General features: G+C 43.8%; 1 protein-coding gene across 5 annotated transcripts in view; it reads left to right on the top strand.

Moving 5' to 3' along the window:
- SETD5 (SET domain containing 5) overlaps window positions 1–27,536 on the top strand; it is a 67,407-nt gene that overhangs the window by 4,463 nt on the left and 35,408 nt on the right. For 4 of the 5 annotated variants that reach the window (XR_008578854.1, XR_008578855.1, XM_054838738.1 and 1 more), the window contains exons 2-5: window positions 21,988–22,162; window positions 25,962–26,067; window positions 26,907–27,118; window positions 27,439–27,497. Coding sequence is in view for 3 of the 5 variants with exons in the window: in XM_054838738.1 (XP_054694713.1) it covers window positions 22,092–22,162; window positions 25,962–26,067; window positions 26,907–27,118; window positions 27,439–27,497 (448 nt within the window). In the remaining 2 variants the exon portion in view is untranslated. Of the gene's footprint in view, window positions 1–21,987; window positions 22,163–25,961; window positions 26,068–26,906; window positions 27,119–27,438; window positions 27,498–27,536 lie in introns of those variants that run through there. The other variant, XM_054838740.1, reaches the window with a different exon arrangement.

The following is a 27,536-nucleotide window of genomic DNA, read 5'->3' as shown; positions in this document are numbered from 1 at the left end:
AGGGAGAATGTGCAGTGCTCCTGGCCTCCCCGCTGAGCTCACGCAGGGGTGGGACTCGCTAAGCTGCTGAAGTCACAGCTAATGCCCACTGAGCACGCTGAGAAACAGTTCTTCAACTGCTCCTAGTTTAATTTTTTTTTTCTATAATTAGTAAAGATGCTCTTTGTCTTGGAGGATGATCTACGTGACATATCAGGAGATTCTTGTTCATTGTCCCTCTTCCCCTCCCACCCGAGCTAGTGGTGAAGTATTATTTTCCTGTAACAAAAATAGCTAAAGGGATTTTTCCCTCACTTCAACTGATGGGTCTGAACTTGAAAAGCTGTAGCCCAAAAGAAGAAATCTGCAGTGAATAATAGCCCTAACGCTAGATTTTGTTGCCACAAGCCCTATAGGAGCGTCAATATTGTTTAAATTGTAAATCTGCAACTTTCTGATCCTTAAATCTAATTTAAATGCTTAAACAGTAGAACAAACAAATTATATTTTTCAATAATAAATTTGAGAAAGAAAAGCTGTCTTGGTGAGTTCTGTTTTCCTCCTACCAAACACACACAAACCCCAGTTATTTTAATGAGCAATATGGGAAATACTCAGAAAAGTGTACTGATGTGCTCAGACTTCAAGGTGGAAAAATGTGGGAGGACTTGTCAGCAGTTTGAGCAGCAAGCTTTTAGTGGGCAGGAGAAGTAATTTCTTTTGTGGTCAGGAATCTAATAGTCCCACATTCACCAAACATGAAGGAAAAAAAGGGGGAATGAAGAGGGAGGAACATAGAAGAGTGGCATTGAGAAATAGTCAGGAATTTGGCGTTTAGAGTGAAGTTTAGAAGTGATCTGTTGTTTATGCTAAAGTTTAATCCTTATAAACTTGATAACGTAGACAGGTCTTGCATTCCTCCCTGAGGGTCACGGAAGGGCTAAGTTTAGCAAAGGGGAGGTATCCCAAGCAGTCAGATCTATGCAGTTTTCAAGGCAACAAACTTTTTTTTGCTTATTCACCCCATTCTAAACGAGCTTAGTTGGTTTTTTTCCCACTTACAAACAGCCTTTTGAGAGAGAATGAATGTGAGTTAGTTTTAAAACCAAAATGCTTAAGCCTGAAAATATTTCAAAGTAATTTCAGAGTAGAAAGGTCACAGTGCTTTTGATGTGTTCATATTTAGAGCATGATTACAATTGCAATCATACACATTGACAAGAAGATATTGTCTAGATTTGGTAGCTGCTCATTTAGTGACTCAGGCTTATTCCTGTTGTCCTTACAGAGCTCATACCAGGAGCTCATTCTTCTGCAGCCTTGTTGATTTACAGGACAAAACTTTTTCAGTGACTGTGCCAGCAGCCCAGAAAACAGTTTGAAGTTCTGATACTGAGAGAATCCTCTTGACTTTGAAATGAGCAGTTTGAAATGCAAGGCATTGATAGGGAAGGAGTGTGAGACCTCACCATCAAACTTTTTAACAGAACATGCCTGCTGCTGCTGATTCAGTTAAAGAGAAAAAAAAAGTCAGGATGCAGCTTGGAGTTTTAGTTTGTTGATGTCAGATAATGCAGTCTCTTGGTTTTGCATAGACTTTGAATTATGAAAATAAGTGGCTGGAGGATTTCTGGGGATTGTGGTGCATGGAAATACTTGGATAAGGAAGCCCATGTAAGACAGCGTTGCTCAGACTGGAAGAGGGAAAGATGCAGCCTGCTTCTGGCAGCAGAATATGGGAGCTGCAGAGGTGATAGCTGGTGGGAGGATGGGACCAGGAAGGCTCAGACTTCTCATCACAGCTCCAGGTAGTGCAGAGAATGGGAGTAGAGGAGTATTTTTCAGTGTGGCCCTATTTCCTAGCTGTGCCTCTGCCCAAATTAGACCTTTCTAGCAATGCTCTCGGTGGCTCTGTAGGACTGATATCCCTTCAGGAGGACGGTGTGGAAGCTGCTCCCAAGGAGCAATTATCAAATGTTTTTATGGGAGAGAGTGAGGAGGTGAGAATGTATCCTTGCTTGTAGGCAGGAAGGAATACACTGGGAAAAGTTTGAGAACCAGTGATATAGGAAACTAAAGTGCCCTGGGGGTTCAACGTGGAGCCCTTAAAATAGTTAGCGTGTCTCAACCTGAGTTGCAATATCAATTTATAGATACTTGGAAGAATATGTGAGCCTTTTGCATTCATGTGGCCTTTAACTAAAGACAGTAAACCAAATTATTTCCTGTGTTTTGGTGGCATTAGGTTGGAATAACTTATAATCATGCTGCAAGAATGCTTTCAGTAATGTGGCTGTAGATTAACTTTTGCCACAGCAAAGATCTGGAAGCTTCCTGTATAAATACAGCTAAAGTGAACCTTTGAAGAAAAGACAACTGCTTGATCAAGTTAAGTAGGCTCTGGTTGAGTGGAGAGGGGACTGACTGAAAGCTCTCTTGCAGTTTCATGAAATTCAAGGATGTTGGGGCTCAAGATGGCCTGGAGGTTAACAAGGAACAAGGATACTTGTAGGGTGAAAGTCAGGTTCTAAGCTTGCCACAAACTCACTTTGTTGTGCAGTTCTTCTAATATCCACCTCAGGGTTTGCTTGTATATGGAAATTTGTGTGTTAAAACTGGAATGGGTGTTTGTGATGCGCTGTATATTCTTTGAATGACTGTGTAGGATTTTGGTGCACACTAGTGATACGGTTCCATGGCAGTTCAAGCTGACCTGACATGCTGCTCCCACAGTCCACTCTCCTTCCCACCATAACTTTTGCCTCTGTTCTGGCCCATGCCTGCCCCAATAGTGAACTATTCAGGAAGGCTACCATGACGAAAACAAGTGCATTTCATTTTTGGAAGTAAGAGTTTTCTGCTGGCTTCTGCCTGAACTGCTCGGCTGTGGGGTCAGGTTAGCACCAGTGCAGAAAGGGATGGGGAGGCTGCACTGAAGCTGTGCCAGCTGAAGTCAGCTTGAAACTATTGCAGAACTGCACCCTGTGAGTGAGGTTACTCCGGGTGAAGTTACACGAGACAGCTGAGTACATCCAACAGCCCTGCTGCTGAATGGGGGAAGTTTTGCTCCCCCTTCCTCTCCCACCCAAGGGGACTTCTGCCTTTTCTGTTTGCCAGCTCTGGTTCTCGCTGGATCCCTTTTCTGAACTCCTTCAGCTTGCTAACCCAGCAGAAAGCTATGTTGGGGTTATTTTATGTTTTGGCTTTTGCTGGATTTTTTTTTTTTCCCCCCAAGATAGTGAACTGAATTGGCTCACCAAGACATTTGACAAGCATCCAGAACCCTCACAAAATAAATAGGGGAGAGCATATGGGTGGAAGTGCAGAGGATGTGGTGGGGACCAGAGAAGGGGAGCAGGGTCTCTGCCTTTCGGTGGCAGCACGCAGCGCGGCCAGCTCAGGCTGTCCCCTGTAACTTCACGCTCCTTTTAAAGGAAAGTGAGCTACCATCCACTGCGTGGTGAGCAATCTGTGAAATACTGCCGGTTTGTGCCCTTGGTCACTGTGCATGGAGTGCTTTCTTTAGACAAACCTTTAGTTCCCCACTTGAAAATTGGCAGTGTAGTCTTTCCTTCGTCTGCTCTCGTTGGCTTGGGAAGCTGGTCAGACATGAGCTTTAAAGTAGGCTTGATCTGTGATGGTGGAGTAGTGTTACAGCCTAAGTACGGTGCTTAACTGTTTAAAAATTGCAAATTCTTGTAGGTATACTTCTGCAGAAAATAAATACAGCAGAAAGCTGGAGTGATGTCTCATTTTGGAAGATGGCAAAATGTTAATTAGTATACAAGTATTACAAATCTGTGTAAGTAAATATACCACGTAATGTTCCCTATCCTTTTTTTTTTTTTACGTGGCAATTAGAAAGTCTTTATTTTGCATTTACTTGCCAGTCACTATGACTTGTGAGATATCGAGGCATGCAGAAAATTATGAATTACTGAAGATACATTGTCAATCAAAAGTATAAAAAAATGTAGTAGTAAAAAAATCATGGCATGACTTCCGTATAACTTTGCTGAAAATATAGAGACACATGAGTGCAACTGGAACAACGCAAAAATGTAATTCAGCCAAGGCCAGTTGCAGCAGAAATATGAATCCTATTTCTTTAATATGGAATACTTGGTTATAGCAGCATATATTTGAAGTAGAGCAATTGTCTGCGTATTGCAAATCCCACTGTGTGCTGCTCTGTCTGCTCACTGCGAGCTGAAGCTTTTAGTTTCGTACCTAGTGAGACTATTTGGTCTAGTAAAACTTGAGGCAGCATTTTGGCTATTGGTGTTTGAATAAAGTTATTTAAATGTTAGCATGTCATGACATCTCCAAATGCATACTGCTGTGCAAAAAAGTTATGTTGGCCGTGAGCAGTATGTCTCCGAAATCTCATCTGTTGCAAGGGTAATCTTTTGTTTAATGAAACCTTTGCAAATAGCCCCAAATCAATCACTTTGCAGTAAGGGAACTAAGCAGATTATATTTGCTGTCTTATGCTTTGCAGCTGATAGCAGTTGTTCTGCCTTTGCAGTGTGGTAGCTGAATACCTAGGTGAGCTGTAGGGTGAGCCTACATATGTAGGTAGAGATCCTACCTACTTCATCTGAATGGTTGCGTCCGCTCCCTGCCAGTGCCCCCCAAGAAGTACCCAGGGTCGGGATGTGTCCTTTATCTGACAGTGGCCGGGCAGAAGGTGGAAAGTTTTACTAAGTGATAGATGCTCTATTTTGAGGTATGCCATCCCAAACCTGTCTCTTTAGATAAGTGTCTTGTCAGTAGGAAGATTTCTGCAGAGGTTAAAACTATGACTTGTGAGATATATAAAGGAAATAGTTTAATGCTGCCCCTGACGGTCCTGTTTGGAGAGGCTGTTCTTGGGTGCTCTGCCTGAGGTAGGAGGCACTTGGAAGCCGAAGTCCCAAGCTGACGGCATCCTTTACACACCTATGGAAATCACCATTAGTGCTGCTAGAAGAGCAGTGCTCGTTACCTTTCCTGAAATTCTTGGAGCACAGCGTGGGTTAGTCGGAGAAATTAAAGAAGCCAAGCGCAGAAGTGCTTGCATGTGGCGGCACAAGTCCACTGTTTGGTGGATTCTCTTTGGCCGTTGTGGGTTCAGAGTGTCCTTTAGGAAGAATTCAGATACAGAATTTGTAAGAAGGTGAAAAATTCACAAACTGGGAAAAGACTTTCCCCACAAGCTGCCAGAGAATGTAGGAGTGAAATTAGTGTGTCACAGTTCCTGTGTCTTGATCCTGTATTTCTAAGCCTTACATATGCAGATAGAAGTAATAAATTAATAAAGAATAAGGCACTAGCATATTCTAAAAGTGAGACTAAACCTGCAGTCGTTAGTTAGGCCTTTCTTGGGCGCAGCTTGGGACTGTCAGCTTGAAACTGGTCAGCAGAGATGCATTGAATCGCACGTGGAGAGGAGAGCCTTGAAGGAGCAGGGAGAATGAAATGGCACGACCAAACATTGATGTAACTTCTCTGATTTTTGCAGAACTGCATGAAAACATAACCAGGATCCTTGCGGCAAATTCCTTTGACTGAAAATTCGTCCTGTTTTTTAAAAACCATATCACACAGCGGAGAAGGATGGCAGTGATTTAGGAGCAGGCTGTTCCTGTAAGCAAAATTTGTAGCTTTCTGTTGCTCTTCCAGTGTCAGAGTTTAAGGCATCACTCCTTTTTCTGAGCAATAGTGAAGTAGGCTGTTCCCACGAGAGTCACTGTGTTGGGGTAACATTTGCAAGGAATTCTGATATTTTCAGTTTTACGTGAAGAGAAGGTTGTGAGGGAGGAAATACATGGCCTTGACACATATTTGAAAAATGATGGAAACTTTTCAGCGTTTTGTAAAACAAAATTACCTAAGTTATTAAGAAGGATGGTTGTTACTGAAATGGTATGTGGGTTTTAAATGTAAAAATTCATCTTGAACAATGGGACTTGCTATGGAGTTCTGTTAGTATTGAGAAGGTGTAATTTAGCTTAGGTTAAAATCTCTCCAGTTAAACTGATCATCCCTGCTTTTTGGGAGGCTGCTGCTTCTCACCCGGGATGCATGCATGGGTGCTTACCCTGTACCGACCGTGAATGACACAAGTGAAATGGCCACAGTGATTTAATTTTTTTTCAGGTGTTTTTTTCCACCCAAAAGTTCAGGATGCAGTTCTGCCAGGGCAGTTTGTCCCCAGTCGTGTTTTAACCAAATCTGTTGATTTGGCTCTAACTTTCACGTGCATGGCTTGAAACACTGTTTGTGACATCTCAGAAGTAGTATTCTGATTTTACTGATAGGAAAATTAAGTTACAAAAAAGCAGTTGGCTTGTATAGGACATCTTATAGGCAACGCGGAGGTAAAACATGGATTTTTTTTGACTCCTAGTCTAGTGGTGCAAATTGCTTATCTTGGACTTTTTTTAGGTAGCTGTCTCACCCATGCCAGTCCTTGCCTTTGCCCACATGTCCATGTTCTGTACTGCTGCGTTGCTTCTGTATATACCTTTGGTTCCTTTCAGTAAAGCAATCAGTGGTTTTAATACTGATATTAATAGGTGTGGTGGGGACTGCACTGTGTAGTGGATACAGGTGAAAAAAATCTCCTGTATGAGTTGTTGATGGGGAAGTGTGGTAGTGTGAACCAGGGTATTTTTCCTGCTTGTTTTCACAAGCATTGTAATGCTGCAAGATAGTTTGGGCTAAGAACAATGCTGCTACTCATTTGTAGCCATCAGGACTGATAAACTATGTGAAGGGGCCTTCAGAGTATCTTGGCAAACTGTTTGGATGCTTAGTGCACACAAAGTCTATCTGCATTATTCAGGAAGATAATTCCTGTCTGTGCTGTTTTCCTCCTGTGTTGAGATCATTCTCCTATCCAACTGCTACCCAGCTGAGGTCTTGATAGTTCTCAGTTTTTCCATAATGACAAAATCAAATTAGCCCTACGATGACTGGTGCATGTGAAATTCCTCTCGGTTAAAGCACATTGCCCTGAATATTCTCTGGCTATTTTTTTTCCTTGAGAGAATTCAGCATCTTGTGTTTGAAAGGGAAAGGAGAAAAGATGCAGATGAGGATGGTGTTGAAGGTACAGGGAGGAGCGTGCAGCCTTCTTCTAGAACATAATCTGTCCAGCTGTGACTTAGTCATCTTCAGTCTTATATAAAATGCATCCAATCTAAGTAGTTGAGCATCTCCCTCCTGAATGCGGCAAACCAGCGTCTTTTATGCTTATGTGAAGCTGTAACAGGCACAAGCCATCTTCTTAGGAGTGCCTTCATACTTGTGAACCTGCAGCATCCATCATGCTGTCAAGCCTCATTTACTCATGCGATAGGATTTTTTTTTTTTTATTTATTCTGTTCCACAATTTTTCCAGTTTTAAAGAGGTTTCTTGCTGTTGGCAGGGAATGCAGCACTGATAATCCCAGACAGGAGAGCAGAGAACGTAATGTGAGAACAAGAGTGACTCTCCCAAGTCAGACTGAAGGTTTTATTCATCTCCGACAGGGCCAAAAATTGATGCTTAGGGAAGAATGTAAGGTGAGAGGATCACAGGATCTTGGCTAACATCTCTAATTTCAGTGTAGTAGTTCATGCTCTTACATTTAATACAGCTCTGCTCTCAGTCACTTTGATTTCACATACCTATTCTTTAAGGAAAGGGGAATAACTTGAGTGTTATCGCATGCTTTTGTATGGATAATATATGTCCACATTAATCCTTTGTTGATATAATTATGGGTGTTTTGGAGGGGTGGGAGAGATTCTTGTTAGTGACTAAAGCAAGAACTGGTAAGTTTGTAGGAACTGGCCTGTGTGAGTTGAGAGATACTCTGTGCTAGTTAAGGGATGATGGATGTCCTTACCTGGGTAGTCAAGGAAACATCCTGTGAGCGTGTTGTTAAATAAACATATTGATAAACGAAGGTGTGGATAAATCTTACCACTGTGGACATGGAAGGTAATATTTAAAATTATATCAATACATTTGCCACTAATATATGTTTCATGCAACTGTGGGGAAGCTGACCTCTTAAGTCACTTATGTATGGAGTGGAAGAACAGTCGTCTTTGGAGGGATAGTTAGAGCTGCAGCTTCACTTGGGTAGTTTGAAGCATTCTTCAAAGGCTTCTGAGAAAGTGTTTGATGTAGTTTTAGTTTAAAAAAAAAAAGTTTTACACTTTTTTCATACGAACTACAAATGTACTGTGCTTACTGTGAAGACTTAATAGCTTGGGTTGATGCTGCCCGGGGACCCCTAGGCTGCTGTCTGCTGCAAGATTTCAGATTTTCCCCAAAGAATTGTGGTAAATCCATATGCTGTTTTTTAGGCCGTGCTTGACAAACACGGTCTAGCTCGTTTGTAAGTTGCGGTGCCAAGTGTAGAAATGACTAGGTGAGATTTTCCAGGCTTTGTTAGGTGGAAAGTCAGATCATCAGAAGGTTATTTTTGGCCTTAAAATGCATAGTTACGCAAACACTTAGTGGCCCTGGAGAAGAAATGAGCAATGCCATGAGCAACCTGATCCAAGTTGGCCCTGCTTTAGGGAGAGGAGGGGGTTTCAGTCAGTTAACCTCCCGTAGTCCCTTCCAACCTGGATTATTTTGTGGTTCTATGGAAGTTGGACTGGGTGTCGGAGGAGTGTGGGACATGTCTGTTTTGGGTGGGGAGGGCAAGAGTTAGGAGGAAGGAGACAGGGGACTCTGACACTAGAAATGATTGGGCTGGAGAAATTGCGTTAACAGTGGAGATCTAAAATGCCTGGGATTGTAACTTGGAAAGGACACACCTAGCTTTTTAGAAGGTTGTGAGATGAAATCAGCTTTTAATTTACTCTTCTTCAGAATCTTTTTATCTGGATAGCATAAAATATTTAATAAAGCTTCTGTCAGAGACACACTAGTGGGATAATAAAGTATGCTTAGGGGGCTCTGAATTGTTTTGCCACGTTTCACAAAAGATATGAAACCATCCAGTTGCGAGGTGATGCATTTGTTAGCAAAACTGCAAACCCACCTATATGTTGTGAAACACTATTTTGGAAAGCCGTAGCTCAAAGGGCTGTAAGGTCTTTACAGCTAGTTGCCTCTACATGGTACTTGAGCCAGTATTTTATTTAAAAGGATTAGTGTGATTGTGGGGCATATTGAGGAGAAAAAAGAAAAAGAAAAAAGAACTGGGGGAAAGGAATGTGAGCAAAAATAAGTAATCTTATAAACACAGCAACATTGAGACTGATACTGGAATTGAATTTTGGTTTCCATGCTTCAAGAAGAATGCCAGTGTAGTTGGAGAGAATTCAAAGGACAGCTGCAGAAATGATCCAGGGACTGGAAAATAAGCCTCATGATGTGAGGCTTAAAGGAGCTCAACTTACTCAGCTTATTGAAAAGACAATTGAGAGAGGACTTCATCTTTCTCTAAAAGGACTTGTGAGATTTGCTGACAAAGGCATAGCAATATCAGCTGAGGTTAGACAAATTCAATCTTGAAGTACAGTTTCTTAGCAATGATAATAATTAAACATTGGAACAGTTTACAGGGAAGGGAAAAGGAGCAAACATTCATCTTAGCTTTTTAAAGTAGACCCAACTAATTTCTTTCTGGAGAAAATATATTGTGGTGGTGGGTTTTTATGGAGTTTGTTTGGGTTTGGGTTTTTTTTTTAATGATGATAATACTCCCTTCCTGACACTGGAGTTTAAGAATCTTTAAAGGTTTCGTACCGTAATCAGTTGGTGCAAGTTCAGATACGTGCACTTGCACTCACAACCATGATCATGAACTTAAGCTGAATTTAGAGTAGAAATAGTTAACCTGGTGCTAGAATACTGCCTTGCATAAGACACATTAGATGTGAAGGGAACTCTGAAATTTAATGCTCTGTGGCTTGCATCATTGGAACTCAGTTCTTTCCCATACTGCGTTTTTTCAGATGTTTAAGATATGGTTAAGGCTTTCTGAAAGCCTCTACAGAGAAGCCCTGATGTAACTGTGTACACTCCCTGTATTCAGATGAGCATTTCTGAATTCCAGTTGACCGCAGCAGAAGTCTGTAAATCTTTTTCATCCTTTTTTAGAAACAGTTTTAAAAAATTGCACAATGGCAATATGATTTTAGTTCCTCTGAGAGGCAAAGTAAGCACAAACTCTCCTGGTAGGTTTCATTCTTAAATTAATGTAGGATGTTCTCTGTCTCTCAAGTTAACTGGACTTAGTCGGAAAGTTTACTCGTGTTTGAAACAATACTAAATAATTGCTCAGAGGCAGTATTCTAATGGCAATTGTTTGCTGGTTTTCGTGCCATCCAAATGAGAGTACTTCAGCGATTCTGCTCCTCCTTCACCTTGTAAATTCACCTGGGCAATTGAGTGACTCAGTTTGGTAATGGCTCCAGATTGTGCTTCTACTTTTTATTTGCATTTGTCCGTTCCACCACTCCCTCGATGGCTGCCGAGTTTCTATATTTCCATAGATTACCTTGTTCCAGATGCCTTTGCAGACACGCAGAACTCTTAAATTCCCTTCTGGTAGCTCTCAAAATCTGCTGCTTTGTGCAGGTGGAGCTCTGGTCGGCCCTGCCTGCGTGCACGCTCATCCTCACCTGTGCAGAGGAGGACGTGGAGCTACCTGGGCTGCTCTCGCCTCTTCTGCACGGCTGCATTCCTGCCTCTCCTCTCCTCCTCCGGGTCCGGCCAGGGAGGAGCCCCATCGCTCTCATCTCTGCAGCTGTGCAGTAAGGAACCACTTATGTGTCCTAGGGAAGAAGCAGCTCAAAACTCTGTAGCTTTTTGAACATTGAGCCTATCGATTTGTCACATAAATCGAGCTATTTCTGAGGTGGGAAAGAGATTGTCTGGCAACTGCAAGTTTTCTTGCTTAAGGGCTAAAGGGATAGCAAGCTGCAGGAATGTGTTGGGGCACTACACAGTATAAAGCGAAGGCCTTCAGCTTCGAGATCTACTACAGCGGTCCCTGCTACTCACCTTGTCCAGACAGCCCAGTCTGTCTTAACCTGCAGCAGTGACAGGCAGAAAGTGCTACACAAAAAAGAGGTTGTGAGGGCTTAGAAGTAAAGAAATCTCCCCCTTCCCTTCCCTCTCGGCATCAAGAGGCTGATGGAGACAACCTGGCAGCCTCTTCAGCGTGAGCAACTCTCATGTTTCAACCTCTTAGTTTTATTGTGTGGTTGTACATACCTGTGCTTAGTTGCATTTGTGATAATCATGAAAACGTCCTCAATATATTACTCTGCTCATAATTCATCATTCAAAAAACGCAGCAGTTGTGGTAGCAGATAGCATTGCATTATTGATGTGTTACAGAATCACTTGCTCAGCATCGCTTTAGTGTGAGCACTCTTGGCCAACTGTTTGATGTCAGTACTCCTGCGTTACCACGCACATGCAGTTAAGGTGCTTGGTTCCACTGTTGTGTGCTCATAGAGAAGCTTTTCTCAAAGGAAGAAATTACTGATTTATTTGCAAGTCACCAGAAATAAATCTGGTTTAAGTGACTTCTGTCTTTATTCAGTCACTGTTTGCAAGTTTGTGACTGCTGATTTCTGGTCATCTGCGTTTACTTTGAAAATATGTTCAACTGGATTATCTGCTTTTCATCTCGTTAACAAAAAATGGGCTAGTCAAAAAAAGTGACCATGGCTCTCAGCGCTGTCTGTACCGCTGAGCTTTGCATTTCTTGCCAGCAGTTATGAAGCAGGTATTTGGGAGCTTCCTGAATAAGTGTCAGCCCTCCTTCTCAGTGGTTTTGAGAGCAAGTCTTTGATTATATTGTTTTACCAAAAACTTGATAACTTATCAAAACTTATATTCCTTAAAGCTTGATGGTCCAAGATGTTGTTTGCTGGTGGCTTATTCTGTAAATCTGACTACTGTAAGGTTGTAATTGGGTGGACATCCATCGTGCACGGAGGATCCAATGTGCAGAGCTGGGGCATGCTATGCTGCCATGTCGGTAGTACTTGCGTTTTGGGATCAGCATGTATCTTGCTAGTGCCAAAATACAACATAACATGAGGTGCAAGGGAGCCAGAAAAGTGAACCACTGTAAAGAACATCTCTTGAACGTAATTCAGCATCAGCAAGCGAGTAGAAGCCCCCCAGAAGGGGAAATAAGACTTTTTGGCTGATCTGCCTTTGGGCTTTTGTGATTGCTCTCCGCCACTGTCGTGCTGACTCTGTTCCCTAACTGGTTTTATGCTGGGAAAAGTCGATCTGCAGGAAATGTGTGAATTTTCTAGGGGTCCCAGAACCATCTTAAATGACCAAGAGTGCCACTGGCACAGTCGGTGGTGTTCCCTACAAAGACGTCCCCGAGAAGGGGATGTGGTGGGGCAGTGCAGCAGGCTGAGCTTTGAAACCTGCCACAACGCTGGAAGATTGCTGAAATCCTTATTAACTGTGTAAAATTCACTGGATTTTAATGCTTCTGAGTGATTACATAGCTCAATTAGTAAATGTATCTGAGTGTCTCGCTGTGTGCGGTGTGGGTTGCAGGTGTTTTCATAGCTGGGTTTCCCACTCGAGGTGCGTCGGACAAACCGGTGTTTGTTGGGACGTGACACATGAGCATTACGTAAGCTTGGAGTAACTTCCTTATAACACGGAGGAAAATGTATTTGCATGATCTCGAGCCCAGGTGCAAGGCTGCAAAACTCGCCGGCTGCAAACCACAGAGGCCAGGCCAGAGCCGGGAAGGCACTCGGTGGCGATGGTTTGAGACGGGGGGAAGGGTCAAAACAAGCCCTATAATGGCAAGCAAGGCTGAACCTTGGCTTGGGAGCCACGGCTCCGTAATTGCGACAGTGTGATGTTGCCATGGCTGCCTGGGCTGTCCCTGCATGATTTCCTGGTGTGTGAGAGCAGGGCCGAGGCTGCCGGCGAGTGGAGAGCTGCTGTACGTGTTTGGGGAGCTCAGGCGTGCGCTGGCAAAGCCGCGGCGACGGGAGGATCCCCGGCTGGGAGATTTGAGGCTTTGAGCTCAGTCTCTTCCCCCATCTCTTCCCTCCAACAGATCAGAGGACAAGCTGGGGTTTTTTTGCAGCCCTTTAAAACCCCTTTTTACTTCTTTCTCGCTATTGTAAGGTCCTTCATTCCGCCTGAAGCCGTGGCCACACTAGGAGTGAGGTGACAAAGTGAAATGGAGGATCCTGGGGGGCATGAAGAGAGGCCTGGGGAGGCTCGCCGGGCCTGGATGGGCTCCGGCGTGTTTTGATCCGAGATTCTTTGGCCATGTTGCCATCTGCATAGCCTGTGAATAGTTTTCTCTGGCACAGACCTTGTTCCTCAGTGTTGCATCATCTCTGGGAGAAAAGCCAGGTCCGGAGCCCCAGCACAAAGGCTTTCTGAAGCCGATGAAGCTTGTTCTGTGTGCGGAGCATCTCTCTCCTTCCTGTCGTCCTTTCCATGGAATTCCTGAAGCGGCCTCCATCCGAGAGCCCCTTTGACAACAGCTGCTTTATCTCCATCGCTTCCTGCACACCTGGCTGATGCAATGTCTGCCTTGGAAGTCGCTGCTGGAGTCTCCTCTGGAGCTGGGTTGTTTGCCCTGGCTGGGAGTGGCCAGGCAGGCAGCCTTCATCACGTGGGGGCCTTAAATAGATGTATAAAGGACGTACAGCCAGACCTGCGAGGCAGAGAGTATTTAGTGGGATTACGGAGAAATCTTTTTTCCAATTGTAGGACTGGAGGTTGCAATCCTACTCCTGGCAACTTGTTTGTGGTTAGCCTTCCACTGGTTGCAACTTCGGGACGCTGCTCCGTGCCAGTAAATTCTGCTGATTCCCCTTCTATATTCAGCAACTTCCCGTGACTCTGGACTGTCCGGATTCTCATGGGAACTGTAATTCTCTGGGTTTGGATTTGATCCTAGTTATTGCCCTTTATTGCTGTTTCCCTCTGACCTTGCATGTGGTATAGGCTTTTCTCTGAAATCCCTTCAAAACACAGTTTCAAGGTCTAGAGGTGGTGAGGTTTCTTTTTTGGGGGAGGTGGGGTGTGTGTTGTCTGACAGCCTTTTTAATTTGGGGTTTATCTACTTAGGAAAGTTTGATAGTTACACAGGTACAACCATTCATGTGAATACTATTACATTCGCAAGCAGCAAAATCTAGAACAAAGAAACACTTGGTTCTGCTAGGATTGAACCAGTGTCATTTACATTATTTAAATTAATCTTGAGTCTTGTTTTAACTGTAGCCATTTTCTGGTGTAGGGAGGCCTCTTAAACAGAATCTGAAAATGTAGGATTTCTATAGACAAGATGTGGCGGACTGAGCAGCGGTGCTTTCCAGTATTGCTGTTCCCAATTGTCTGCCCCATTGCAGAAATTTATTGCCCCAATAACAGTATCTAAAAGGGAATATGCATTTTACCTGCTTCTGCTTTTAGTCCAGTCTTCTTGGCATCAACTGCACTTGATGAGACATGGCAACGTTTCCTTCCTGCCAGCTGTTTTGGCAAAGGCTTAGAGGGGACAGTCGCAGCAGTAACATCAACTGCCACAGCTGGATTCACTGGAGGTTAGCTGTCAAGCCCTTAATCTCAAAATATCAGTTCTGAACCTTTTTGTTTGCATTTTCTTTTTTTTTTTTTTTTGTGACATACAGACATTTGACTGTTTCTCCTTGAACCCGTGGGAAAAGAGAGCAACTATCTTGGAGTATAGAACCAGGACAGCAATTAGGATGTGTTGTTCCTCTTGCTGTAGACTGTTTTTTCCCCTGCAACTGTCCCAAATCAAAAGTTTGTAGAACTGTAGAACTCTTTCCTGTTTCATTTATTTTGGTAATTTTTGTATCATCGTTTCTGTGGGGTCTCATGTATAATCAATCATATTTTTTCTCTTGTATTGCTGTGTATCTTTCAGGAAATAATAGAAAACAATATTTGCAAAAATAAAAGTGTTTTCAGGGGGTCACCTTCCTTTCATTTGTGAAAATATAATTTTAAGTGCCTTCAGAAGAATTTGTCATCTTCAGTGACTTGTTATACTGTGAGATAGAGGCAATGTAAAACAATATTTTTAGCATAGAAAGGGGCCAAGAACTATTCTTTCTGAGTCTATGGGGTTTTTCTGAATTTCTCTACGATTACCATTATTCTTTAAGTTTTATTTTGATGAATAACATTTTTAAGGCATTACTGTTCGATATAGGTTGCTGGACTTTGAAAGTATTGTTTTATGAAGTTTTCTTGAAGACATCCTTTGTTTCTGGCCCTTAAAGTTATGAGGACTTTGATATGAAGTTCTTGGTTGGGATAGTCCTTTTCCCTTTAGGTTGAGGTTGTTATTCCTTTACAATAAAATCTGTATTGCCGTCCTGCTCAGCAGACTCTGCGTGCAGACTACGCAAGTGCAGCTAGGTCCCTTCTCATCAGCGTGGGGTGCAGGCAAGGCTTCCTGGTGTCTGCCTGCCACATCTCCCTGTCAACATACCTCAATAATTTGGTCACCATGGATCACTGCTACTCTGTAATTTGCTTCCCCTTTCTAATTTGGCATGTATTTGTTTATGGAATTATCCTTGTGTATGACTCTTCAACCAATTTCAAATCAATACAAATTAAACTTTGCAGTAAGGTTCTGTGATGCAAATTTGATGTTTTAAGAAAATCCAAACAAACCCTTGTCTGACGTCTCCATCTCTGGAGTGTATTGGACTGTAAAGAATGCAGTTGAATTGTCCAGTAGAAGGTATTCTGGAAGCAAAGTCTTATCTGCCCACCCTTTATATCTTATTAAATTTTTCTTCTATTTCTCAGCATAATACCTGAAATCCTTAGAGATCCAAAAGAAAAACACAGGAGATTTTTTTTTTGGGGGGGTGCAAAACAAAGAAGTTTTACATAACTTCTTGACTGCCAAAGCAGCAGCAAAGTTTTGAGGTCATTCTTTTTCTTTTCCTGAGTAATCTCTGCAGTCTTGGGTCAGTTGCTGAGAATACTTCACTATGCATTTCGTAATTTTTCTGCTTGATGGTTTAATTTCTTTCATGCTCACTGTCATCATTTGTAGTCCCTTAGGGTGTAGTTTGCAGAGGACTTTTACTGAAATTAATGTTGTCTTCGTCAGATAAAATGATGGAATCCCATGGATGGACATGATGAAAATTGCCTTAAAATAGCTTAAACTTAGTTTAAGTAAATTTAATTGAAAGATATTTTTTTTTTAGTTTCCAGGTGATTTTAATCAAAATCAGTTTAACATGCTTGTACCTCAGTTTTAAACGTGGCTTAAATAGTCTTCACTGAACTGATTTATCACCCTGACTTTTGCTAGGTAGGTGTATTCATAGATGTGTGTTGAGGTAGTTTTTAGTACTTCCATAAAGTACTTTAAGAATAATGGGAATTGTTCATGTGATTTCACATCTTGTATGGAACAACTTGACTGATGGCATAGGCCCATGGATACCAAAAGCTTTTTGAAATTACCTGTGTCCTAAAAGCAGCAGTCTCGCCTTTTCCTGATCCCTGACTCCAGGTCTTGTGCAGCATGGTGAGCAGGATCAGGTCTCGCTGAGTTGCTGCATTTTTACACACTTAACAATTTTAAAATGCTGCTGTTCTGAGAACTCGTCGGTGCTTTATCATGGTTCTCCAGATCCCAGAGAGCAAGATGAACTCTGAACTAAACGTATACATACAGGCATTTCTTTTTGCACATAGTTGCTTATGTATAAAACAGGAGAGAGTCTTGAGAAAACTCTAAGACAGATAAATCTTTAACCATTGCACTATATTTGTCAACAATTTGGCTATCACAGTATGCATACATAGCTAGTAATGAATACTTGTGTTGCCTGTTATTTTGATCCTTTCTGTTGTAGACTAGGACGGAGTTCTCCCAGGCCCTGATGGATGGATGGATTGCTGTCTGGCTTTGTCAGTCAGCTAGCAGATGATATATGGTACTAATGATAATAGTAAATACTTATGTCAATATTTCATTTTTTAAAACTGGCACAGTTGTTTCCTTGCTGCTTAGTGAAACCAGCTTGTTTTCAGAGTAGAGCTAAGCATTTATATTGGTAGATTGCGGCACAATTCAGGTACTTTTAGGAATCTGTGTGTTTCAGAATAAGTTGGAACTAATGGACTTAAGGATTTGTCAGCTCTGCTTCTGTGTTGGTGTCCTTGTAGAACAGCATGTCTGAAATTCTGGGAATTTGATCCCTTTTTTTTTTTTTTTTTTGTAGCTAGCTGTTTTAAAAGCGAAAATCCTTGATCTGATTCTGTTTGCACTAAAGGTGTTTGCCCTCCTGTGAGGATCTGCCCTTGACATGAGGTTTATGGGTATGCTGGAAAGAACGGGCAGTGCTTGCTCAGACTCGGTTGGACTGCATGTGTATTTGGGTGGCACCAGCTGATGAGACAGGATGCTTTCAGTATGGTAACTGAAGCGCTTCATGTTTACATTAGATGTCTCATAGATTTTTGGCTATTCTGAAATTTACAGGGGAAAAGATGAATGAATAGGATCCATAAGCCTGCTAAAGCTTTTTATACTGCTCCACTGGCAGAGAGGTTTGCTACTGATACAAAAGGCAGCGTAAGTATGAATTTACAGAATTTGCTGGCTCTGTCCCAGATGAGGTTGATGGAGAGGATGCCAAGGAGGGCTGCATGGCAGAGCTGCTATTTTCAGTTCACCACCAGCTCTGGCCTATGGCAGTGTGAGATGCAGGAGAAAAATATGCTTTAAATTTGTGACTGGTAATGGCTTGGGAGTGTAAAGATGTGCAGCTTATTATATATGGAGCTTGTCCTATATAGGTGACCTGCAGGCCTGTTTGCTGAGCACGAAGAGGAGGATGGCGGTTATCATTTGGATGCTAGCAATCCTGAGTTGTCAAAAGTCTTGGGTCTGCATCCAGTTTGGGGAATACAATAATTGGAGGTGTGGGGAGTGGTAAAGGAAGTGCTTGTTTGTCCTTTGCTGTCTGTGCACAAGAGATAACGTGAGAAGTGGGCATTGTCAGTGCAGGCAGAGGGGATTTCCCTGTCCTTCCTCCCCGGCACACGTGTCGAAGTTGTATATAATCGGAAAAGGCTCCTTCTCAGTTTGTCCATGATGTGTTTTGTACTGGCATTACCTTCTTATCATTCTTGGCAGTGCATGAGACACTGGATGCACAATGTTAATTTAAGTCCTCTGTAGACACAGACTCACAGATGCACACTGACGCTGCAGAAAAATGGGCTGAGTCTCTCTGTCCTCCCCCTGCTTGGTAACTGCTTTCCCCTTGAGTCCTTGACCATGGGAGGGTGCAAGGGGAGTGCTTCCCCCCCCTTCCCCCCCCCCCCCCGATTGTTTAACACCACCTGAGCAGCACCAAGTAGTGGTAGAGCTGGGCATCTGAATTTAAGTGACAAGTACAGTTTCTGAGGCTCTGCCCAGGGTTTTTGTCTCTGGGTGAATTTTTCACAGTGCTCTCAAATATTTTTGTACAGTCTGTCACAAAGTGTTGCACGTTGCAGGTGCCCAGAGGTATCTGTGAGACCAGGGCACTAGTGAAAACAGGAACAACCACATCTTGAAGGAGGAAGCCCTAGCGAGCTGTTTGACTGACTGCGCTTGATTGTCCCTGTTAATACTGACTTTCAACACCATAGGTAATGAAAAGAGTCTCCAACAGTAAATTTTCTGCATCTGCTTTATCTGTAATATGGACGGCAGTGGTTGTGGAAGTGAGCCAGTGCGGCGCTGTGGCTGTTGCATCCTAAACAGAGTTTCGAAAATTAAATTCACTGTTATAGTGGGTGTTGCCTAACCTTCACTTGGCCAGCTTAGATTTATTACAGTCCTTCCCATCGATACAGGATGTTACCTGAAGTAATTGAATAGCGTATATTTACATTTTAGCTAAGGCAACCACTTACGGTTTAGGTCTGAAGGTGGGTCAGTCCCTTGGTGTGTGATCTGTGCTGAGTGAGAACTGGGGATACCAGTGTTGGGGTAACTGTGCAGGTGGATGCTCACCTGGGCTGTTTTGATGATGTTGGGGAAGACCAGGTGTCTTTATACTGGTACCACTGGTGAAGGAGGAAGGAGCGTAGGGGCCAAATGTGGGGAGAAAAAAAGTATCTTTAAATACTGCATTTTCAAAATCAGCTAAGTATTATTTACCTGTTAGGCTATCAAAAGTCCTGTGTCCATTTGATTTCAGGAGGAATTATGTCACCAGGTTTGTGCTGCAGTCTGAAGCTCATCACATTTTCACTAAGACTTTGAATTTTAGGAAAACTTCTTCCAGTGGCACTGGAGAGAATTTGGTGTGACATTTTTCTCTGATGCAGCTGTATATTTTAGGGGGAAGATGTAGGAAGGAGCTTGGGGATTGTATATACAGGAAATGAGCCAGTTCGATGCGTGAACGTTCTGATCTCAACCGCAGCATTTTCTGTGCAGGCTCATGTTTTGGGTGTAACCAGGCCAAGTTTCATGAAGACCAGGCTGTAATCTAGCCCGAAGGTGATGTGGTCGTGGACAGCACTTGAGATTGGTCTCAGCAATTCATTTTGAATATTACATTGCCAGAGTTGAAAGTACATATGAAACAGCAGCAACAAACAGCAAAATCTGAGCATGGGTGATGGTTGGGCAAGTACTGATGGGTCAACACAAAAGCGACTGAACTGGAATTCGCCTTGTCTGACCTTTCTGTTTGGTATTTCACGTTTCTCCTATAATCTCTTTCCCAAAAGTGGGAGCTACAGTTGCACTGAAACAGTCTGGTGTTTGTACAGTGTTGGTGGAAAGAGGGTTTCCTATGAGAAGTGGCTGAAAACTTGTCCCAGTTCCCTCAGGACTGACCAGATACCCCGTGACTCTCGAGTCCAGAAGCTACACCTGAAATCCTCTGGTTCTGCTGAGTCACGAGCAGGCAGGAGGCTGGAATTTGTCCTGATGAAATCTCAGGCTGCTGCCAGCTGGGTATGGTCATGGCAAAGGCAAGAGATCAATAGCGGGGCGGGGGGGGAATCTAAGCAAATATTAAAAAATTGAGGGGTGAAGAAGTTTTCTATGTTCCTTAAAAGGGAAGAGTGCTTCAGACACTGAGAAACTTGTCCTATTTCTTTTAACCTTGTGCCAGGGTTTTATGTGACTCTGGGTTGAAGCAGGGATTTACATCTGTAGCTTTTAGCTGTATTTTAGCAGCAGTTTGTCTCATCTGGTGTCAGCGTAGAAATCACAGTTCTGTCACGAGCATGAGAAAGGGCAAATGAGACACTTCCTAAAGGTCCTTTAGTTTTTCTTTTTATTTTTCAAAAAACCACTCTTGAGGACACTTGGGCTGCCTTGGGTTTGAGCTCCTTGTGACCTTAGTCCTGCTTGTTTTCTTTTTCATCTCCCACCTCCCCGTGAGACTTGCTTTGAGGCATAACAGGGAGCTGCCACAGATCGCTTAGAAATCTCTATGTGCTACTTCTGTAATTCACTGTATGCTGTCGTACTATCAGAAAGATTTCTCTTAGGATATATACTGAAGAAGGAAAATATTTCCTTGTGCTAAGAGAAGTGGCCTGCCTTTTAAGACAGGAAAAGGCAATATAACGTGTGGCATTTTAAACTTTCTGACTTTCTCGCTCTTCCTTCATTTGCCCTTGTAGTGAGTGTGTGTTTGTGTGTTTCTGGGCTTTTTTGTGTGTTAAACAATGGCTCGACTATGGTGTGCAAAGGCAGTTCCCTGCGAGAAATTCACTACCCGCAGGAAAACTTGGCTCCCGGCCCCTCTGTAGCCCAGGAGGGTTTGCTGGCAGAGCCCCCGAGATGCCGGGGAGCATGTGACGGCCGGCTGTGAGCACAGGCTGGCTCCACCGGGCTGCCGGAGCCGGGGGAAGATTGCGGAAAGTTATTCAAGGCTGTCCTTAAAGTTTAACATGCAGAGAGGATGGCTAAATTGTCGACGTTTTCCTTTGGTTTTGGAGCTACTGTTGCTGTCTGCTGAAATGCAGCCTTGCTCTGTGTCGTGGGGGTTTTCTTTAGAGCTGCGTAGAATAGCTCCTTTATGAACGCCTGTGTTATTGAGGTTATTTACATAACGAGGAGCTGATCCCCTTTTACCTCCATTCGCCATCCGACCCTTGGAAGTTTGCGTTTACCAGCTATTTCCCTCGCTGCGGTCAGCAGGGAAGGTGGAGTCTGGGCGGGGGCTTCCCTCCCAGCCCCGGCACAGCCGGCGGCTGCGCCCCGTGATGCCGCCGTGACTCACCCCGGCTCCCCACGCTGAGCCAATGGCCCCGCTGTGTTTCTCATCGGAGCGGCCTATGCGCGAGCGCCCAGACGTCTGACGTGGCTCTGCCGCGGGGAGGTGTCAGCTGGGATTTCGGAAAGTCGGGGCCCGCTGTGTCAGGGCTCGCCGGACTGAGTAATCGGTGCAGAATCCAGGACGGACCTTGGTTGCCGAGGGGAGGCCGTCAGTGGCATGGGGATAGCCGCTCTGCCGGTCACGCTCACCTGTGCCTTGTGCCCAGTGAATGCAAATACAAGCTGATCTGGAGCGAAAGGTCTCAGCTCAGTCCACCTTGGCTCCGCCTCATTGTCCTCCCAGATGGGGCTTTGCCTGCAACTTGTTTGGGGAAGGAGTTAGGAAATGCTGGTGAAGGGCTGTGGGCGATAGGTGACAGCTGCTGCTTATATGCAGAAGGAGCTAATAGATTGCTTATCTGATAATTAGCCCTAAGTTTAGGGGGCGGGGGGGAACTATCATTATCGGCTTTATGGCAGAGCAGCTCATTGTGTGTCAGAACAAGACTGCAAAGAAAAAAGAAAAAAAATACAAAACCAAACCAAACTACTACTATCTACCTCTTCCCTGGCCCCACGTATGAAAATGAAGTAAAAATGATGCAGCATGTCACTGATGGAAATCTATTTCTGCTTTTCTTTTGCTGTGGAAGCCTTCTTTAGGGGAATACAGGGAGACCTCATCCTGTAACGGACATGCAATTCTTTGTTTCTACCCCGGTAGGTTTCCCCATGTCCGTGACGTGTTGGCCGAGGCTCTGCGGCTCCTCTCCGCCCTCGGAGCGGCCAGTCGCTGCCCTCTGGACTCCGTGATCCCCGACGGGCGTCATGAGCATTGCAATCCCTCTGGGAGTCACCACACCAGATACGTCCTACTCCGACATGGCTGCAGGATCGGAGTGAGTGTTACCCCGCAGAGGAGGAGGAGGAGGGGAGGGTGTCAGAGGGCTGTCCTAAAGTGGGGCTGCAGGATTGGTGCCAGTGCTTTCTCCACTCGGGAGAAAGGGGGTATTGGTCCGCTGGCTGTGTGAGAGATGAACACAGAGACAGACTCTGAGTGTTTAACAAATGCAGTGTTTTTGAAATTGGTAAGTTTGACACAGGAGATGAGGAAAAGGAGAGTTCCAACAGTATGAGGCACTCAACCATGGGTTTTATATCAGCTTGGCTAGTAAGTCTGTACTCAAGTGCAGGCAGTTGTGCGTTTGCTGTATCCATGCTTGACGCTGGCAAGGTACAAGCCAACTCCTTCTCCAAAAGCTGTGCTATATGAGGGATCAGTATGCTGAGCCTCCCTCTTGGTAGAGCCTGCTAGCTCCGACTCAGCACCAATCTTACATGACAGATTTCTGGAGCCCTTTGGAGCTTGGCCAGAGATGTGAGACAGCATCAGCCTGTGTAGACATCTTTATGTTGTTTCTGCCCGCGAGCAGGTTCCAAGAAGCATACCTAAGTGGGCAATCCTTGAGGGTCTCCACCACAGGACCCTGTGCAGGGTGCTCACCGCAGTCCTATCTCTGAGGCCTGCTGGAGGGGACTTACCATTTCTTTTAAAAGACCCTTCTTCTGTAGGAGTCAGGAACATTTCAAATCCAGAAAATATTGCATTGGGATCTTTTCTTAAAACCCTTGTTAGTACTCATCCTAGATGACATCATTTTATGGTTTTGCCAGGCACGAGAGCAAGGGCTCAAGTTATTTCTGTGTGCTTCTACCTCCTGCTTTCCAGCATCCTTCTTTGAAATACGGATTGTAGCATCTCTTTACAAAAATTTACAAAGAGCATTTTGGAGATAGATTCCCCCCATGTATTATTTAAAGGTACCTACTGTGCAAATGCCTGCATGTCAGATTGATCAATGTAGAACAGATATTGCTCCAGACTCTATTAATTTTGAGCTGTAGGAGCACTGGGCTGGGGTATGAATCATTGTTTTTCCCTTCCATCTTGCCCTGATTTGACTATGCACAGAGTTTGACTACACAGTTGCACTCTCTGCAAGACTGCTAATGCTCTTTTTTTCTCTGTCTTGGCACTGGCCCCATTTTAGGCGTTCTTCTTCATGATTCTTCATTCAATCCTAAAGCCCATATTTTTACATGTTGTTTTTAAATGGGGAGTCAGAATCTAGTAAGTCACTCATCTGCAGTGGGTATATGATCCTTCACTTCTCGAGATTTAATATTCAGTATTGCTTGTCACCATGCTTCTCCCACACCAGCACTTTAAGACTCAACATGCAGGCATTTTAAACTGTTTATGACAGGAGAAAGAGTGCTAAATAGTTTACTCATGTACTAGGTGCTTTGCTTTCAGAGCTGAGCACGGTAGAGAAGAGAGCCAGATATATCTATGCATGTCCCTTGTAACATTTAAATATCAAAAAGGCTGGCTGTAAACCTTCTGCAAAGCATTTTCTTTTTCCCTCATTGTAAGAAATTTGTAGGTCCAACTTGAGGCTAGGCTGGAGTGCTTTGAAAAAAGGCTTTTGAAGATTTCTGAATTGGTTTCTCCGTCCATTTTCTAAAAATTGGGAATGCTAGGACTTTATTCTCCAGGCTTTGCGTCGATACGCTGTTACTGCTGAAGCGTCCTTCGTGAGTCCGTTCAAAGTTAAGGCTATCCTCCACTTCTCTTTTCAAACTCTGCTAGTTTGATGCATGAAGTCTGGGGTACCTGAGCTTCCTGGTTTTTATAAGGGATTGATTTCAAAGATGTGCATCACAAAGGCAGCGGGAAGGCAAAAGGAAAACTAACTGGCCCTCTTTTTCAGGCTGAGCTTTACCATCTTCCCTTAGCCTCTGATACAGAGAGGAGATGAAAATGCTGAAGGGTTTGTGTTCATCTGAGGGTGACATGGAAGCTGCAGAGTAGTTTTGCTGTGTTAGTCTGACTGCATATTGGAAGTTGTTGAAGCTCCTTGGCCGGCTGCTGCTGAGGAAGCATGGGCCCCAGCATAGTTGCCCCTGGACACCGTTGCACCAACAATCTTGAAGTTTTATTGCTAATGCTCACGGCAGCATCGCTGGTGTTCCAGGCTGACTGTAGTTAGGAATGTGGGTGACTTGGACAGAGGACGGATCTGCTGCTTAGGCTGTTTAGGCTCTTTTCCTTCTAATACTGTTTCTGAAAATACGATTAAACCTGAATGGATTTAACTCTGTACCAATCTGGAAGTCCTGAAGGACTGTTGTAAAGATCCAGCAAGGCTGGATTATGTGGCACGCTCTACACAGCATCTCTTATTAAGAAGTATATCCTCTGAGAGGTATTGCCATCTATATCTCCTGCTTTTCACAATTTAGCTGGTTGTAGTTATGTTGAAGACAAACTGAATTTATCATGTCATGTGCCTGAATCCTGAGCTATAGAAGCAGAGCTTGCGTAGTTTAAGGTCGTCTACTTTCTGCAGTTCTTTGCAACATAAAGGAGCAATAATTTATTATAGAAAGACAGATCCACCTTACTCCAGAAAAAGAGTATAGCAGGTTTAGTGCCAGGGTGGGGCAAACTTCAGTGCAGCAGAGATTTCAAGAGCTGGTAGGAAGTCCAAAGGGCACAGGGGTTAGTGTTAGGCACTTGGGTGGTGCCTAAACACTGCCCCATGCGTGACCACTGGCCGTTGGTGTTTTGAGTACTGCCTGATTCACGCTGACAATATAGAACCCACTGAGAATCCTACAAGATCTCACTAGAGCAGCAGAGGTCCAAGGTAAAGTTTTCCTGTCCTGTATTTTTCTTTCCTGCTTGCTCAGCTCCATGGTATGATTTTGAAGATTTCACCTGCAGACATGATTTAGGAATGCTCTGCTGTATTCTAATATGGGCCGTACTTCTGATCTGTGCAGAAGTTAGCTGACTTGGATCTTCTGCTTGTAACAGACAGTGCGTTTCCTTGCTGGTCTTCTGTCTGTAGCCTCATTATCTAATATTCCCTGCATCGAATTGCAGCTGTCCCTTCTCTGAGTAGGATTTCTGCAGCTTTCTGCTAAGGGGTATACCTTTCATTTTTAGCTGCTTTTTTTCACCACCATGTGGTGGAATAGTGCATTGTACCTCAGCAGCAAATTTCCTGTTGAGCACATTGCACACCATGTTGCTGCATAGAAAGCACAGGACGAATCAGATTTGTCTGTGGCCACTGACTGTCCAGGTCACGAATTTTGTTGCCTCTTTGTAACAGGAATTTCCAGTTCCTCGTTGTTGCTGTCAGGATAGCTGCAGGTTTTATGCAGACTTTATCACAGGACGTTGGACTTGGCTATCTGAGGGAGAGAGAAACAAGCACGGATGCAGGAAAGCTGCTTAGCTGCTATTTGAAATAAGCTGTTGCAGAGATAACATGGCAGTACTGTTCAGTGGCTTTGAGATTAGACTGGCTGAGTTCAGATGTGAATACTGAACTAGACCCAACTTCCTCGACTAGAAGGAAACTGAGCTTCTTACATGCTAATTATCTTTTTAACTTCCTAGATTGAGACCCAGTTTAATGAGTTATCCAGGGTGGCCCTTGCTCAGTTGCTTCCCTCTGTTGAAAGCAGGTTCATCCTGTACTTCTGCACACATGATGCCTGGTGAAGCGCATAACAACACCTTGATTTCATGAAGTTTCTTCATGAATAGGAAAGAGCAGTGAAATACTGGCACTAAAAAAATGATGTTATATTGATGGGTTTTACTTCTGGCCCTTTCTGCAGCCCAGAGTCTGTGGAAGCTAGTCCAGCTGTCAGTGAGAAGAATGTGTACTCCAGCCACGGCTATGGGGCCACCCAGAAACACAGCTATCGCGGGCTGCCTTACGCAGTGAGTACTCTCTCTGCAGTGAATCAGCTCTTTACTGTCTGCTTTACTCTGTTTCTCCTTGTTCCATAGTTCTTTGCCTGTTAAGCCTTAGGAGTTTTGGCTTATTTATTAGGGAACACTGAGTTACAGCTGAGTTCTGCCATACATTTTGCATTTGTGTGTTTATTGTTTGTGAAGTCTGTAGTGTTCTAGGTGATAGATATTTAACTGAATGAAGTGTGAATATATATGAATAGATAATATTTTCCTGGTGGTAATTTTATGCCCCGGTTCGTTTATTGTGCACTATTTGTACTTGTTTCAACTGCGCAGATTTTCATATTGGTAACTTATAGCTATTAGAAACAAGGAACAGTCAGGAAGAGTGAGAGCGTGGCTTGAAACTATGGGATCAACAGGATGTCACAGAATCATTGAGGTTGGAAGAGGCCTCTTGAGATCACGTAATCCAAACCCCCTGCTCAAGCTATCTCTGCTTGAGATACACAGGACTGTGTCCAGTTCGGTTTTGAATATCTCAACAGACGGAAACTCCACAATGTCTCTGGGCAACTGGTTCCAGTGTTTGACCACTGATGTAATCTCAGATTATTAGCAGGACAACAGTTAATGTTGAAATAGCCTAGTTTTTTTCATAGGTTTTGAATTTAATTGATCGGTGCAGAAGAAAACCGTTCACGTCTTTCAGAGCTATTGCTTTACCTTGGTAGATTGAGGAATTCAGACTACTGTTTTACACCAGTTGTTAAATAATAACCTGGGAACTGTGGATTTGGGACTTCAGTTTCTAGACATCGTACCTTCACGTTAAAAGTAGTACTGCAAATACTCATTTTCAGGATCATAATTATGGAGCCCCTCCTCCTCCAACGCCGCCAGCCTCTCCTCCTGTCCAGACCATTATACCTCGTGCAGAACTGAACGGCCTGCACTCGCCTGATGAGGAGAACTCCGGGGATAGTGAGAGCTCCTCAGAAGGAGAATCAATTTCCACTTGGTGCCACTGCAGTGTCTCCCAAGATGGTTTCCTCCTCAAGTGTGAAAAGTGCAGGTAAGCTTTGGTGCAGTGCAGATCTGGGCTGCTCCTCGTGTTGACTTCTCATACCAAACCGTGTCACGTTTGGGCAGTGGGACAAACTTCCTTTTGCTAACTGGAGCGTTCTTTCCAGTGCTTTGCCTAGTATTGACCCTCCTCCTTTGCGTTGTCAGCCTGACAAGTGTTGGTGGCACCAGGAGTGGAGATGAGGATGTTAAATCGATGTTCTTATCATCCTGGGCCCCACTGAGGGGACGCATCTTGTGACATCCTGTTGAATTTCAAGTGACTTTACTCCTACAAACCAGCTTCAATTGTGCATTCTCCTTTGGCAGAGGAATGAGCAGGGGGAAGGTGATCAGACTCCGCCGCCGGAAGCAGGACAACGTGTCAGGTGAGCTTGAGGTTGTAATTCTGATAATGGTGACTTTTG

Source organism: Grus americana, chromosome 11 (assembly GCF_028858705.1).
Source record: "Grus americana isolate bGruAme1 chromosome 11, bGruAme1.mat, whole genome shotgun sequence".
Lineage (NCBI taxonomy): Eukaryota > Metazoa > Chordata > Aves > Gruiformes > Gruidae > Grus > Grus americana.
The sequence above is the reverse complement of the archived record's forward strand: the minus strand, read 5'-3'. Positions and strand labels throughout refer to the sequence as shown.